The sequence below is a fragment of the Pseudopodoces humilis genome, chromosome 11 (genome assembly GCF_049639895.1).
Source record: "Pseudopodoces humilis isolate 2021_Gansu_Grassland_sample_001 chromosome 11, ASM4963989v1, whole genome shotgun sequence".
Taxonomy (NCBI): Eukaryota; Metazoa; Chordata; class Aves; order Passeriformes; family Paridae; genus Pseudopodoces; species Pseudopodoces humilis.
This window is the reverse complement of record NC_142210.1, coordinates 6868671-6885124: the sequence shown is the minus strand read 5'-3', so window position 1 is coordinate 6885124 and position 16454 is coordinate 6868671. Positions and strand designations below refer to the sequence as shown.

The window sequence follows — 16454 nt, the reverse complement described above, 5'->3', positions numbered from 1 at the left end:
CTAATAAAAACTGAACATATTTCAGTTTGGGCTCTTTAAACATTTCAATGGAATATCTAAAATTTCTATTAAAAGATATATTTTTAAAAAATACAAAGCATCTAGTTATGCAAATAAAATGTTTCAATAGCTCTACTTATTCTAGTTATTCAGTAACTAATACTGAAAATAATCATATTACATTTTTTCATTTGTCACAGTGGAAACCATAAATGCCAGATGAAGTTAAAAACTCCCACATTAGGAGTTCACCTATATTGAGACAGAATAAAGCAGAGCTTGTATCTGGTGTTGAATCTTCTTTTGAGTTTACTGGGACATGTGCTTGCTGGATGGAATCACATGGCCTGCAGAAAACCCAGCTTCTGTTCTCTCTTAAGCTCCTGAAGGAATTGGAAAAAAATTGGACCCACGATCTCACACAAAGTATTTGGCATATGATCATCTTTCATGTAGCACTTAATAAAGTCACTATTGGAGCTTTCCAATATTTCCAAAATAATGTATCTGTTTTAATTAACCTGAGTTTATTTACTCTTTTCCATATGAAATCTTGTGCAAAGCAGCACATGATCCTTTCTCAGTTTTAAATATTAAATTTAATGTGTCTCATGCACACACACTACAGGCTTGTGAAAGTCTTGCATGTCTTTCTATTTTGGAGCAATTATTCCTCATCTATTCACTAGTTTCAACTACATGCTGTGTCAAGTAGCAATGCAGAATCCCACCTGCAAAATCATTGTCCTACTTTTACTTGTTTCAGTTCAATGTAACAACTTTCTCTCCCATCATGCCCACATCACACACTTATCCAAGCTTTCTCACACACAACCTCCTCCTTAACTCCCCCCACACTTTCAAAATTTCACATTTCCAACTTGTCTTCCACATGAGCTCACTTGCTCAGAGGAGCATCTCTTGTTTAAGAAATAATTTTGAAAATGCAGTCTTGTTTTACTAAAAATTGTTCTGCTGTTCAGATATTATTAAATATCTGCTTATATTTTTATGGTTTTTTTTTTTTTGTGGATATTCATGAAGATTTTAGCAAGTCACGTATTTGCCTTTAGGTACGTGGATTTGCAAAATATTAACACTGATGACAAATTTACATGGTGTTAAGTGTTTTTCTGTTTAGCCTTATTTATTTTCCCCTATGATGCCTGAAAGGTAGGCTGGAAATCAACCCACATAAGCCAATGTCTACACAGCAGGTATTTGTTTAATGCAGCACCAGTGGTGAGGGGCGTATCTCCACCTAACTCAGCCACCTTTGTCAAGAACTGTGGTATATTTACAGAGTAAGTATTGCTTAGTATCACTATGGCACTACAACATCACCACATTCGTGCTGGAGTTAATCTACATTGTATGAGCTCATGGTTATAGATAGCTCTTTTGCACTGTGCTTGCATTCCCCATTTTGGGTCTGTGATGAAGGCTGCTCAGGTGTTCTTCACACCTGAACTTTTCAGCTTTGTCTTTGTGTGCAGTTACAGTGTTCCTTGGTCTGTATGGTCTTAACCAGCCTAAATTCTTTGTTTCTTGGCTAATTGGCTTTGCACTTGCCCATTTTGAATTAGTACTAAACTTATCTATCTCTAAAGCCATGCACCTGGTGGCATTAAGCCATCCTCAGCATTAAGCAACTTGTTAACCATATATTAGCCATTATATTGTATAAAAAGTTATGATTCAGGGTTTATAGGTATCTGGTTATATAGATACATAAAAAGTCATGACTTAGGTTATATTGATGCAACTCAACCTATATAAGCACCTTGTAACTTTGATCTAAGTTATGCAGGCATCCCTTATAGGTTTTCGAGGAAAACCAAGATGAAAGCCAGTCAGTGATCCAGGATGCTCCCTTCAGAAACACAAGGAGCAGTGTTTGGGTGCCAATCCTTTTTGGGGATATGGATTGGCTGAGTGGCTGAGGGGATGACCCAGAATTCGAGAACAGGAGGAAACAAAAACTAAGGCCACCACACACCTTATTAGTGCTGCTGTTCTGGGGTGCTGAGGGCACTGAGGCCGTTTTTCATACCCTTTTCCCCACATTTTCTACCCTTGCTGGTTGTGACCTCCCCAGCCCCAGCGGCTGCGGGAGTAACAGAAGGTGCCAGGTTGGAAGGGAGCACAGTGGGGCATCTGATCCCACCTCCCTGCTCAGGCGGGGTGACCCCAGAGCACAGGGAACAGCACTGTGTCCAGACAGCTCTGGAATACCAGGGACAGGCCCGCCACACGGACCCCACACCCGCGACACTGCCGCCTCACAGACACCGCGCCGCGGCCGCTCTCCCGACATTACGAGGCACCGCCCGCATGACGTCAGGTGCCACAGCCAATAGCGGCCTCTGTTTAATTGGGGGCGAGGCGGGAACGGTGCCTGCGTGACGTCACGCTGTCGCAGCCAATAGCGAGCACTGTTTGCGGAGCTTCACTGCATATTCATTTATGCATATTCATAGCCACGCACTTTCCGTGCGGTAGCGGCCGCGGCGAGGGGCGGGCCCGGCCCCGGCCCGGCCCCGCCCGGCCCAGCCCCGTCCGCCCCTTCCCTCACAGGAAGCCGCGGGCCGGGTGCCTGCGGAGCCCCGCCGGCAGCGGGAGGCGGAGCCGGCCCGCCCGTATTTATGCTGAGCCCTGTCACAGCGGCGCCGTGAGTGTGGGGCGGAAACGCCCGGCCTCGTTCGTCCCGCCCGATTGCAGGCGACGAGGATGAGCCAAAGAGACACCTTGGTGCATCTCTTTGCCGGCGGGTAGGTGAAGCCCCGGGCACTGCTCCTGCGCTTTCCCGTTCTCCTCTTCTCCTCCCTGGGCTGCGGGTCTGGCCCCGCTCCTGTGCCCGCTGCTGGCTGGCCTGGGCGCGGGGGCGGCGGCGGCCTGGAACGGCTGCCTGGGGACATCTCGGTCGGGCTGTGGGGAGCTGCCCCGCTGCTCTGTGCCCGAGGGACCGTGAGGAGGAGAGACGGGGCCGCGCTCTGCTTCCCGCCCCGTGCCCTGAGGCCCTTCCGGGCCCGCTGCGCGCGGTCGGGCCCGGCCCCGGGTGTTGCGTTGTGTCACGGGTGGAACTCGGGCCCTTGGGGAGGCGGGGGGGGAGGCTTCCCGTAAAACCAGTCCCCGCTCTCTGATCGCCGTTCCCGGGTTTGTCTCTTATCCGGCGTTTTCGTGGAGAAGCACGCAGGGCCCGCTGTGCGTCGGCTCCCCGCTGTACGGGAGGCTGCCGGGACTCGCCTGTCGGCTTCGCGGGCTGGGAATGCCCCGCTGGTCACGCTCGTGTCCGAGGGCCGCTGTATCCACGCAGTGCGTTGTAACGCTCCAGTGTGCGCTGCGCTTCCCTGCGGGCCTTTGACACGGTCATACAGCTCTCCAACCACAGAGGCAGAAGAAATGGGAGGGGAAAATATGTCCAGAAATAAAAGGTGTAGCCTTAGTTAGGCTTGAGGAGACTTTTGTACCTTCACAGCTATTAATGAAGTTTTAAAATGTATGTTTTTAGGTTTCAAAATATATGGGCTGTATGTCTGAAGCCTGTGGTTCTTCCAGGGCAGGGTAGGAAGGGCACTCAGCCTAAAAGATAAAGCTGGGGGTCCTGATGGGCTTGATTGTAATAGTGTATTTGGGTAGTGAGCATGACTGTACAGAAGTGAGAGGACACACTTTGCATCCCATGAGAGGGCTTGAAGCTGTGACTTCTCTTTGTGCTCCTCACGGACAAAAATGAGCTTACCGCTTCTGGATTGAGGTGTTTGAGGTGGAAAAATAGTGTATTGATCCTGAGCAAGTCTGAGTGACTTGGATACACGTCAGTACTTCCTCTACTTAGGACACACTTTGAAGCATTGTACACCTGATGTAGTGCGTGCATGGGGGCTTTTTCATCACCTTGATTTCTTGCACCCTGTTTAAGAGAAGATCGGTTACGCAGCAGGAGGCCCAAGATGCAGTAGTGTGTACTGTTTTCTTCAGACTTTGCATCCTTGTAAGCATTCAGAAAAGCAATAGAAGGAGCTCAAGGAAGATCAGGACCTTCTGGAAAGGGTCCAGTAGAGGGCTACAAATACGATGAGGGGTCTGGAGCATCTGTGTTATGATAACATACTGAGGGAGATGGGCCTATCTTCTGGTCGAGTCTGCAGAAAAGACTGAGAGGGGATCTCTTTAATGCATATGAATATCTCAAAGAGGTGCCAGACTTTTTTCAGTGGTGCCCAGCAACGAGATAATGAGCAGGGGGCATAAACTAAAACACAAGAAGTTTCACATAAATGTGAGGAAGAACCTCTTTATATTGAGTGTGGCAGAGCACTGCAACAGGCTGCCTAGGGAGGTTGTGAGGTTTCCCTCTCTGGAGACATTCTAAACCCACCTGGACATGTTCCTGTGTTACCTGTTCCAGGTGACCCTATCTTGGCAAGGATGTTAGACAATATGATTTCCAGAGGTCCCTTCCAGCCCAAAGGATTCTGTGAGTGGTGCCTGATTGTAGCCCTTCAGCTTGGCAGCTATGCATGGGAAAGATTACTGAGCAGAATTGTGCATTATGTCAGAAACAAGTTTATAAACCTGAAACTTGAGACCAGATGAAGATTGTTCAGCTCAGCTTGCTCATTCCTATTTATTGCAGAGCAGTCTGGTCGATGGGTAAGTGCTGGCCAGCTGGGTCAGGGGTTATGCTGTGAGGAAAAGGCTGAGTGTGAGCCGCATGTTTCCTGTAACCTCAGTTCAGCCAGGCTAACACTGTGTGTTTGGTCACATTTTGCAGTAGAGTTTTTTGGGGTCATCTCATGACTTTGCAAGCATGGTGCACTACAGATCACCTGAGTGATTTTTAGTCTTCAGTAAAACTGAGAGGAAGGAAGCTTTGTAGCTTGGTTTGCATTTAAGTTGCACCAGAACCTCCATGGAAACAACATGGTTATCTCTATCGGCTGGGGTGTTGGGGTTTTGTTTCTTTGTTGGGGTTTTTTAAGGTGTTTAAATTAATTTTTCAGATCCTGCTTTCTATAATGAAACTTTGACAGATGAAATTGCTGGTTTAGTAATGTAAGTGGGGCTATCCTGGGGTTCCTCTGTAGCTTCCTAGGTGTATGGGGCTTTTTTGTGTATCCTCTCTTTTTCTCCCACTTAGTCAACTGTTGTCACTGTAGACATTATGTTGGTAGTACAAACTCAGGTGCTTTTATTCAAAACCAAGGATGCAGTTGAACATTCTTCATTCTTAAATTAAAAAGTCATGTGATTCAAATATAGGATGTCGATTAACATTTTTAGTTCAAGTAGTAAGTTACAGTTGCTTTTTTAGTTGTTAGAGTCGTAGTAAAACACGTTAATGTTTGGCTTTATAGGAAAGATTAATATGTTTTGGATGTAGTGGCTTGCAACCATACAGTGAAAATTCAGGTGTTGGCTACAAAAATAGTGTTCAGGTTTTCATGATTTATTCTTCGTTTCCAAAAAGCTTATGACAGTAATTGTGTATCATACAAACTTCCACTAGAGCAGTGAACTTGCATGAGTGTTGTTTCCTCAGCAAAAGGAGGGATTTGGGTCAGGAGATGGACAGCTGCTTTTCTAAGTTCACAGTTGGATAGTCTCAGGTTTGCTTATTTTCTTCACTCTTGGTGTTTCTTGCAGAAATTTGGCTGTTTTCTGAAGTGTGAGGAAGTATAGGGAGGAGCTTCTTTATTTATCTTGATCATAGAACTGCCTCAAATTGGTCTGTAACTGTAATCACTCTGTCTGACAGAGGTTCTTAGCAAATCATTACAGTGGCTAAAATGGTTAAGGTGCAGAAAATGTATTTAACGTGTTTGAATTCTGAGCAAGATCAGACACTGTTGAAATATATGAAGTATAGGTAAGAGACTCGGGCTTTTCTGATTTCAGATGATTGTTAATAGCGCATAGCAGGTATTGTGAGGATGGCGGCTTTTTTACGCCCTTTCAGGGAACAGCCACTTCAGCCATAACTGAGTTGCCAAGCACTCAGCCCCTCTCTGCCCTAAAATACACTCGTGGCATAACCTAGATGTATTTCAGAACAAGTGAGAAGGAGGTTAGTGCCTTTCTGCCCAAAACTGAGGTTATTTTTATATTCAGATACATTCTGTGTGAACTAAGAGTGTTTGTTTAAAGCTTGTGGCTTGCTCCATGGGGTTACTAAGTTGCATGAAAATTGCTGTCAGTACTTGAGACACTGTGCCACTGGTATTTTTCTCATATTTCTTTCTAAATGCTTTGAGCTGTTTTTACTTAATACAAATGTTATTGTAAATATTGATTTACCCTGGCTCCTAATAGAAGCTACACTGTTCATGTTGATGTTTATTTTGGATAATGGAACCCAGTGATGCTTGATCCCCTGGTGATGCTTTTCCTGTTTTCACTTGTAAGTTTCTATGTGGCAGCACATCAGGGGATTTTCTTTTTATACTGTTCATTTGATTAGTATTTGTAGTTTATGGATGTGAGCTTAACTGAATGGTTTCTAAGTTTCAGCAAAAAAACATAATCGGTGAGTAAAATGATTAAGACTTTGTGGCTGCTGGTACTCAAATTGAACAGTATTATACCAGGAAAATGCTGAAAATTCAGGATTAATGAATGCTGTTTCTGAAAGCTGGATTTGCTAAAGCCCTTATATTCTTTCTGAAGGCTGATATTATACAGGTAATATCCAAAGCTGCAGCTCTTTTGCTGTGAAAGCTACTCTGGTTGTAAGACATCTCCATGAAGCTGCTGATAGACTTGAGACCTGATTTTGCAGTAACTGATGAAGAAATAAAAAGGTGTTCTGTTTGCAAGTGGCTTGGATACTTTTTTTTGACAGAATTTTGAGTTCAGTTTACTTATTGTTTCTTTTGACAGCCAGTGTTTGCATGGAACTTTCATTTTCATACAGGAAAGATAAGTAGCTGGTAAAATACATGAGTTGATGTAGACCCAAGATAACAGGGTCAAGGTTTATCTTTAAGTCTGTGAGGCTGTAATTACAAATACTGTGAAAGGTGAATCTGAAACTAGCACTAAGCAGCCATGGCTTTTGTTTTTGTAAAATTCACCTCTAGGAATTAAAAAAAAATTAAAAATTGCAGTAAATATTCAGAAACAGGATTATCTCAGGTCTTGCCGTTCTTCAGTTTCTTCCCATTAACACTGTGTCAGCAGGAGTGTGTTTGTTCACCTACGTATTCTAGTTGGTGAAATTCATCTAATCCTGAAGAAAAAGTTACATACTAATAAATGTTCCTACAAGTCATATTTGTTGGGGCCTGGTACATGCGTGACTGGAGAAACACAAGCCCAGAGTGGTTTTCAGTAGTAGAAAATTCTGAAGTTGTTTACAAAATCCCACCAGTGTTATTGAGAAGAAATCTCATATTTTTCAAGCTGTTAAAAAGAATGTTTTTCTGTACTGTTCTAGCTCCTAATTTGTGTTAAGCCGCAAACTAAAAGTATTCCCCTTAATTTGAACCATTGAAGAGGGGAGCAGGAAAGGTGGCAGCAAAGTGCTGGCAATTTATAGAGCGCTTGTTGTAGGCTGGAGCTGGTGGCTGGCTGTTAATGACCTGCCAGGACTCGAGCACAAAAATGTAGCTGTCTCTGCTGGTATTCCCAGTAGTGTGTTAAACAAGCAAGGCTGGAAATACGTTTCTAGGTAAAATACGCTGTCATTGATGCTGTAACAGAACAGCTGCTATGCTTCTTACAAGTTGCTTATTTGCACAGAGTGCATATTTTTGAATTGTTTCTCTTCTTTGTTTACCCACATGCTCTGTTTCTTGACAGTTTTTCATAAACAGATTTTTGTCAAGCCTCGAGATGTTTATCTTAAAGTTCAAGTGAAGTAGACAAGTCAGGGTAGTTACTGGATTATGCCTTTGTTTAGTAGTTTAATTCAAACTCGGTGGATCTTGTGAGCATTGAGAAGGTTCTGGTTCCTCAACATATCAAGACATTTATTTCCTTCAGTTTCAGATGTTGTCTCTTATTATATGGGACTTTCTGAGTGCTGGAAAAGTGACGTGTTACTTTGACAGAAGTAGAAATTGGGGATTTTGCCAAGACTCATATTACAGAACCACACAGCACTGTAAAACTCCTCAGCTTTCTTCAGCTGTAAGAAGAAATTGGAGATCTTGAAGACTGGGGATAGAGAAGAAATTTAATTCAAACTATTAATAGTTAGTGGAAAACATTGAAAATATTCTTGGGTTCAGTGGAGACATCCTAAATTGTTTTAAAAAAGCCTAACTAAAGAAACACAACTACCAAGAAACTGCCAATGGTGCTGATTATTTGAAATTACTAGAATGGCACAATGTGGTGCAGGAAAAGGCTGTTAAAGGGAGGCGGGTGAATCTGCTGCTTCTTTAGGATGCATGTGAACATGGTGCTGGCTGCTCTTACATCTGTTGGCTGTCACTGACCAGTGCCTGCTGTAGACAAAAACAGCAAGCACAGAGTAGCTGTGTATCAGCCCTCTTCCCCAGTAATGCACTGCTGAGTGAAGGGTGTCTGACCCATCCATCCTGAATGTCTAGTAGAACTGCTGCAGTCAGGCATCCCTTGTGATTAGGGTGTGGTGCAGGGGAGCATGCAGGGCATGTGCTCTAGGTCAGCGTTAATCTTCAACTTTAGAAAATTTTTCTGCTCTGGTGTAGTGGGGGGCAATTGAGGACTCCAAGCCCTGTTCAAGAATGCAGGTCAAGTTGTTTTTTTTTTTTTTGTCCTCATTTCTTCCCTACTTCCATAGCATTTATCTCATTAATATAATTCATACCTTGTGCTTTCTCTTGTGATTACTGTTGCTTGAAAAGAAGTTATTGTGTAACCTGTCCAAAATCAAATGCAGAAAAGTCTTCAAGAGAATAACCTCAAGGAGAACAGAAATGGAGGGGTTGCAGTAAAGGAAATAAACGCTAAAGCAAACTTCCTTCATTGTCTGCACAGGCATGTTACCATGGAGTGGGGTCTGTTTTGAACTGCAGGAAACACAAGACAATTTTCTGTCTGTCTCAGAGCTTTAGAGCTTTGGTAGCTTCATGTCAAATTGTTTTGGGAGCTGACCTACCTATGCTTCTCATATGCTGTTCATTCATATCTTGAGCCTTCACATTAGACTCTTACTGTTTCCAATCCTGGCTAAAACAAATATTAGCACACCTACTCTTTCTGCAACTCTTAATTTTCAAATAAGTCTATTTGTAACTTGCTGTTAGAAGCAGGTGAATTGCTCATTCAGAGCAGGCTGCTCTAATGTCTGTGTCAGGCTGTAACTGCATGTGTGCAGCACACATTGAAAGACTGTCTTTCATCTCTCTGTGATAACGCTTTTTTCCACACTGGCAGAGAAACTCGATATCATTCCTCAATTAAACCTTGAAAGAGAATAGACTTCAGTCTAATGTTGGAGCTAGGGACAGACAGGATGCTTTTTGGCTTAGTAATAGGATATCTCTAGGTCACTGGGTTTAAATGGAGTGTTAAGTGAACATCAAACTTCTGCTTGGCAGCTCTACTCTCTGTTCACTTGATCCAAACAGATTAGGTTTGTAGGATGCAGTGCTGTATTTTTGGTATTCTGTGGTAGAAGAGAGTCATCAGGCTACCCTCCTATGAAAATTTATAGGATATTTTGAGTCTTAGCTAGTACTCCTAATTTGGACTGAACTCTCCTTTTCATTTTGGAAGACATTTTTAAAAGACTTGAACAGGCTTACAGCTTATTAAACGGTTTGGGGGTGTTTGAGCTTCTTGTGTTAGAAAAAGAAGAGCTGACTTCTTCTAGTTATATATGTTACTATATATATTTATTAGGGGAAGCAAATATGGGCCCTTTGACTTTAATACAAATTGTATTTATGTGTTAGTGGATTTCAAACTGAGCTATAGTTAGCATTAGTACCTGAACTGAAATCTAGGTTTGCCTCTTCAGGTTGGAATTTTTGTTTGTTTTTTAAAGGAGTTAGTGTCCAGGCCATAGTTTTAAGAAGGGTCTTTAGCAATGTTAGGAATACTGATCTCTGAAGAGGTTCAAGAGGCTGTCTTGGAATTCAGAATTTGTGGATTTGCTATTTTTCCCTCCAAGACTGTAGTTGCACAGCTAGGAATTAATAACTGAGTTCTGAAGAAGCCCAAGAAGGCTCTGAGCAGAGCTGTGCAGGGCAGTGTGTTCCTGGCTGCACTGAGGTTGACCAGGACATCAGGAACTGCTGTAAGCATGGCTTGCCTTAGTTAGCTCTCAGGAACAAGAGACAGACTGAAGCAAACCCAGCAAGTCCTCACCTGGTCAGCCACATGAACTTTTCTGGCTTTGCAGGTTCTGCTCTACAGTACCTGGTCTGCCTTGCTGAAGTGGACAGAGCTTGGGAAGCACTTGGGCCATTGCTGCTTTTATAGTACAATGACCTAAATACAGTCAGGCTTTTGAGGATGTTAATAAATTGCAACACCACAGATTTTACCAGTTTTTACATGTAGTCCTGTGTGCATAGTGCATAAATCTTTTCTGCCCTTAAGAATTTTTGACACTTTTTTTGTAGTCAGGAGAGCGCTAAACATTAAAAAAAAAAAAGGTAAAATTTACCATAAGAAGTTAAACATTTAATCTACTGAGCTACTTTCCAGAACTGATTTGAACACCATGTACTATGCACCTTCACTACATTTTGTCTGTTTAAATTTTCACTTCATGTTGTGAGGTTTGCAAACTAACAGTTTGTTCGCCTTCAAGGGCAAGTAACTGTCATTGCCACACATGTTCCCATTGGTTCTTCACTTCTTGCAGTGGGACTGTGTTGACTATAATGTCAGTTCTATGTGAATGTATCCTTCAGTTTCTTTCCAGTTAAAAACGTGGTGATTCTGTTTATCTTTGCAGATGTGGAGGTACTGTTGGTGCAATTCTGACATGTCCGCTGGAAGTTGTAAAAACACGACTGCAGTCCTCCTCTGTGACTCTCTACATCTCTGAAGTTCATCTCAACACTGTGAGTGGTGCTACTGTCAACCGAGTAACCAGAGTTTCTCCTGGACCTCTCCATTGTCTGAAGTGAGTGTACCTGACACAAGGGTTTGAGTTCATTTTGGGGAGGAAGGAGGTCAAAATCTGTATAAAAGATCAGACTCTTATGTCTGTCATGATGCTACCAGGAGATGACTTTCCATGTTTTGATGTTTCCATGTTTTAACTGTGTTTCTAATTTTTTGAACGCCCTTCATGCTTGAGCTGGTATGCTGAAGTTGCCAGAGCACATGTATCTTGTACTACTCACAGCTCCAAACTGCATCCTCAAAATTCACTGGCAGTACTGTAACACTTAAGTGCCAGACTCCCATTTTCATCCTGAAAAAGCACTAGTATAAGACTTTTTTTTTTAACTATTTTTTCTTCAAATCATAGGAGTTACTGAATATGGAGACAATTAAAATTAACTCAGTTTCTTAGTCGGTTTCATCTTTCACCACCCATACAGTTTTTGCCTTTGAATATCTTCTGGTGGATGTGTGACTAGTAACATTATTTTAGAGCTAGTAAGAAATAGCTAAGGCCAGCTTTTGCAGTGATCTGTGTTGTTTGTGTAGTGCCTCACTGAACGGGGGCTGCCTTTCCTCTCCTTGTTTGCAGTGCTTGTGTAGTTCAGGAGCCAGCAGGAAAGTTGTGAGGTTACAATTATACTGCTTGTATGGCCCACAGGAAGGCTTCACTTCACCCTGGGGGATTCAGCCAGCTAAGGGGAGGGGAGTTACCTTCAGTGTTTGGGGGTGAGGGGAGATTTCCTACAGGAAGGACCTGCTACTGCTTTTTGCAATAGAAAGTTGGTTGAGTCTTGACAACTTCTATCTTCTATTCTCAATTAATTAGGAAGAAGTAGTTTGTAGAGAGCCCCCTCTGGCACATGAAGTGTAGGGTTTAAACTTCATGTGGTTAGAGGATAGGAGGTTAAATGGAGGCTGTACCCAAATAGCTCCTTGAATGGAGGATCATTCTTATGAAAGTTTAGGTTCAGAGCCTTTTCATGATGGTCTGATGGGTGAACATGTTGGGAACAGGTATGTGGGAAGGAAAGGCTAGGATTGTGACTGGCAAGGAGATCTGCTTGGCTTGTCGTGATGGAAGAAGAGTGCTTCAGCTTCTTTCTGAATGTTTGGTTATGAATTTATTTTCCATTTAGAAATGTATATCAATGAATAGCCGGTTGAATAGATGTGTTTTTGTTAGGCTTCTCTCCTAGAAGCCTGCTATTCTTTAAATGCATCCCTAAAACTGAAAATAACTTTTTTTTCCCAGGAAGCAGATTCTGAGGTAGAGGTAGCCCATGATGGACTTTATAGGTGGGGTTTGTTTGTTTTATTAGTTTGTCTTTAACAATTGCCCTCTTACACACAATGTTTATCTGTAATTCAAGAATATGTCTCTTCTGCTTTTGTTCTTTGCTTCAATGTATTTTCTTTCAGGCCATTATCAAAGGGCTTAGATGCAAAGCCTGGGTTTCAAGTTCTTGAAACACAGTAAATATGAAAAAATCCCAAATTTCATGGCAATGGATTGTAATAATAAAAATACATAGGTGCAGGACATAATTACTCCTGGTTAAGGTACTAGGGCTGTTTACTGGGGAAATAAAACTGGATTCCTTTGTCACTGTCATTAGATATTTTTTGACTCAGTTGTCAGACTTTGGTTGTGTCATAGCAAATTCAATGCTCAAGGCTCACATTACTCAGTCTAAAAGCAGAGTTATTCAGGCAAATTATGTCAGAATTTCAGTGAACTGACTGCTATAGAATCACTTCTGCATCTTAAGCATCAGTGGAGGTGACTTCAAAGGTATCTTTTGTTATGGACAAATAGCTGGGATGTTGCTGGACACGTTATGTCAGTATTCCTAAATAGCAATGGTAACTGCAGAACCACTGGTTTATTTTTGCTTAGTGAAAGCAAAGGTAAACTTTCAGTTTGATTCAGCAGCAGAGCAGTGGTGAACCACGAAGTCAGAATAGGCTTGCAATCCCCTTCAGTGCTATAGATTGCTTTCACTTGTTTGTTCTGATAGTAAATTCCAAACAAAATGGCCATTTATACAAGGGTAGTTTGCTTTATTGAGTAATTGACTTGTCATTAACCTGCATAGCTCTTTGAAGAAGAAATATACAGATCTATTTGTGTGCATTGGCCAGTGTTTCTAAATCAGTAAGCACAGTGTTGTGTTTTGTAGCATCTGGGAATGTAGTTAATTCTTAACTTTAAATCTGGTTCTAAAGTAATTGCTAGAGCAATTTCCAGTAATGGGATGCAGGTAGTCCTTGTTTCTCCTCCCATGTCCTACCATACTTTTTAAAATACCAATGTGATTAGCATCTAGATTGTGGGGCAGACTGATTTCACTAGAACTGAATATTAATGCATAGACTCTTACTGTGCCAGGGTATGCTGCTGCATAACAGTCTTCAGCTGTTCCTAAAATGCACATCTGCATGGGATCTGTATTGCAAAACAAAAGGACTAATAATGCCTTAATTGAAGTCTAAACTCACCAATTGCACCCATGCTTCCCTGTAAATTCCACAAATGCAGGTTACACTTGCTGCCACCCAAGCAATCTTTCCTGAGCTGTGTTTATAGTACACATGGTGCAGGAGAGGTGAGGACTCCACTGTGGCTGTGGCTCTGTATGGGTTACATTCCTATCTCAGTTACTATCAGTGAATTACCTTGCATGGACAAGTAAGGATTGTCTTCCCTGGAATGAGTCAAAAGCCAAAAAAACACTGGCTCCACAGCCCAGCAGCAGTGCTTGGTTAGGAGTACACAGGCAGCAGCTCAGAACTGAAAGGAGGAAATCCCTGCCAGCCTCTAGGAGGGATCACTTCTCACACTGAAGTTTTCAGCTTTCTTTTGCTATAGTCAAAATAGTCACCATGTCTTAAAGAATAAAGCTAAAAATGGGCTTCTAGTTGAATACTTTGTAGATTTCAGCATTTTATGGGTACGAGAAAGGCAGGACAAATAGGAAAGCAGCCTTACAGACACAGACTTCTGCCATGAAACTTAGTGTTCTGTTCAGAGTCTTGTGGAATCACACTGGGGTAACACATGCAAAGCCATGTTGAGGTCTCTCTCTTTTTGAGAGGTGGAGATAATGAATTGCCAAAGGTGTCCCTGGCTGGGTGTTATGGGCAGTAGAGCAGCATCTTCCAGAGTGGCTCTCAGACAGCAGTGACTGAGTGAAACTGGACTTCTGAAGTCTCTCTCTTCTTCTCTCCTCTTTTGCCCTTTGCTCCCTGGCCCTCCCACTCAAAAAAGTTCACAAACATTGGGAGCTGATGGGTGGTGAAAGGAATGTAGTGTAGAATAAAGTATTTTTGCCTCCTGAACAATCTACAACCTACATGAATGGGAACATTTGCAGGCTTAGTATTTTCTCCCTGATTCAAGGACCCTTTCTTTAACTTCCTAACAGACAACTCTGTATGTGTTCCTGTATATGTTAAATCTGTATTGAAATCTCAAGTCTTTCTTCTGTATTTAGTTTATGGTTTTCATGGTATGTTGAGCAGTAATGTAATTTTCTTACACTGATGCTAGGAAATTACTAATTTGGGTTTTTTTTGTGGTCAGCACTGTATTATTGTCAGTTAGTATGAAAGTGTTTCACATGATGTAGTTTTGGTGGTTAGTGCATTACTTAATTTTGCTCTGAGTGTTCCAGTATTGTTGTCTTGTTTCCTAGGATGATCTTGCAAAATGAAGGCCCTCGTTCTTTGTTCAGAGGGCTGGGTCCTAATTTAGTTGGCGTTGCTCCTTCCAGGTAAGTACAAACATGCACAATAAATGGAATACACTAATTCCATGTATGAAATTACACACTTTAATGTGTATTTGAAAGAAATCTTGTATCTGCAGTTGTAAATACTTAATTAGCAGCAAGTAACCTTTGGTTCCTGGGGTAATTTTTTGCCTGAACAATTGAGCCATTTATGTACTCCAGAGCTCCAGCTCTCTCAGTATTTCCTATCCCGTGTGCTATTGTAATAGTATTTATAATTGTGTGCTATCCCTTGTGCAGAGTTTTGTCCAGTTAAAAAGAAAAATTCTTAAGGAATTGCACATGTAAACTACAAGTTTGGGTCTTGGAAAATACAAAGGTAGACTTAGCTTTCAGTTAATCCATCATCTTCAGGAAGAAATTACGTGATTGTAGCCTCAAAACACTGGGTCTTCCTTCCTGAGTTCTCGTGAAGCGCAGCCTGGTGCTCCCTTCCAGGAGGAAGGCTGTTCTGAAACTTCAAAAAAGATAAGACAGTGGGTAGGATGAGAGACTTAGGAGCTCTCCCAGAGAAAGCAGATCCATCAGTGGGTAGGGCTCCAGAGGGTACTGGGGCAGTGCAGGGCCGAGGATGTAAATCTGATCTATTTGGCAGTGGTGGTGCTGTTTTCTGTTGCTCTGCATAAGCACAAATACTCCAGCTCCTCAGCTGGTGCTGGCAGGCAAAGAGAGAAGCACGTTATGCCAGAGTCTGAATTTATCCTGACATAGAACTGTTAGCTGAAGTTCAGTCCAAAAATAGGAGAACACATGGAAAGAGTATAGAAACAAAACCATGTAAAAGTAATATATTCCTTAGGCCTGGAGAAGGATACTTGAAGTTGTTTCTGGGCTCATACTTTGTTCTTCTCTGTTTAAGAGAAGAGCCTTTATGCAGAGGGAATATATTCCACAAAGGTTTTATTCTTTCCTAGACTTAGTGCCCTGCTTTTGTTTATTTATTTGTTTTGTTTGAAGAGAAAACATTCCTATCTCCTGCACACACAGCGGGAAAGTATCTTAACTTTTCTGGTCTGAGACATTTGGATGTTTCTGAAAAATAGTATTAAACTTGAGATCTGATGAGGTAATGTTCTTTAGATCCTCTGCATAAATGAGAAAAAAACTTAATGAAGGAATTAGATTATTTTAGCAAATTTTTTAAGGATTTAGGAATATCAGAAGTGTTTTCTGATCACTGACTTAACAGTGCTCTTTGGAAAAGCTGAAGTAAACACAGTAGCATTTTTGTTCTTTACACCTATGGAATATCAGCACTTTTTAGTGCAGTCTGTTCTATCAAATCTTCAATATTGATATCACTTTAATAGCAATTTTTACCCAGGAATGGGATCCATTGTATAAGTGACTATCCTCCATGAAGGCTAGCCTCAGTTGAAAAAAAAAATAATCTGTTTCTTTTCAGTTAATTATATGTTAAATATTCTGTTTCCCTCTGGTTCTTCCCCTAGGTGAAACACTTAGCTTGCTGCCTCCCATCCACCATACCAAAAATGTCCACTTGATATAGTGTGTAAACCTTATAAATAAGCACGTCTTTATTTCCTTCTGGGTGATTCTGTCTTCAACCAGTACTTCATTTCAATTAAGCACTAGCTAAGTGGATTT

The 16454-nt window shown here is 41.9% G+C and overlaps 1 protein-coding gene across 1 annotated transcript in view; it reads left to right on the top strand.

Annotated features, from left to right (window-relative positions):
• The first annotated feature begins 2610 nt into the window (after positions 1-2610).
• The window catches only part of SLC25A36 (solute carrier family 25 member 36), a 29460-nt gene continuing 15616 nt past the window's right edge, over positions 2611-16454 (top strand). Inside the window, exons 1-3 of the mRNA XM_005527020.3 lie at positions 2611-2771; positions 10898-11068; positions 14751-14828. Coding sequence (XP_005527077.1) covers positions 2731-2771; positions 10898-11068; positions 14751-14828 — 290 coding nt within the window. The 5' untranslated portion in view covers positions 2611-2730. The remainder of the gene's footprint in view (positions 2772-10897; positions 11069-14750; positions 14829-16454) is intronic.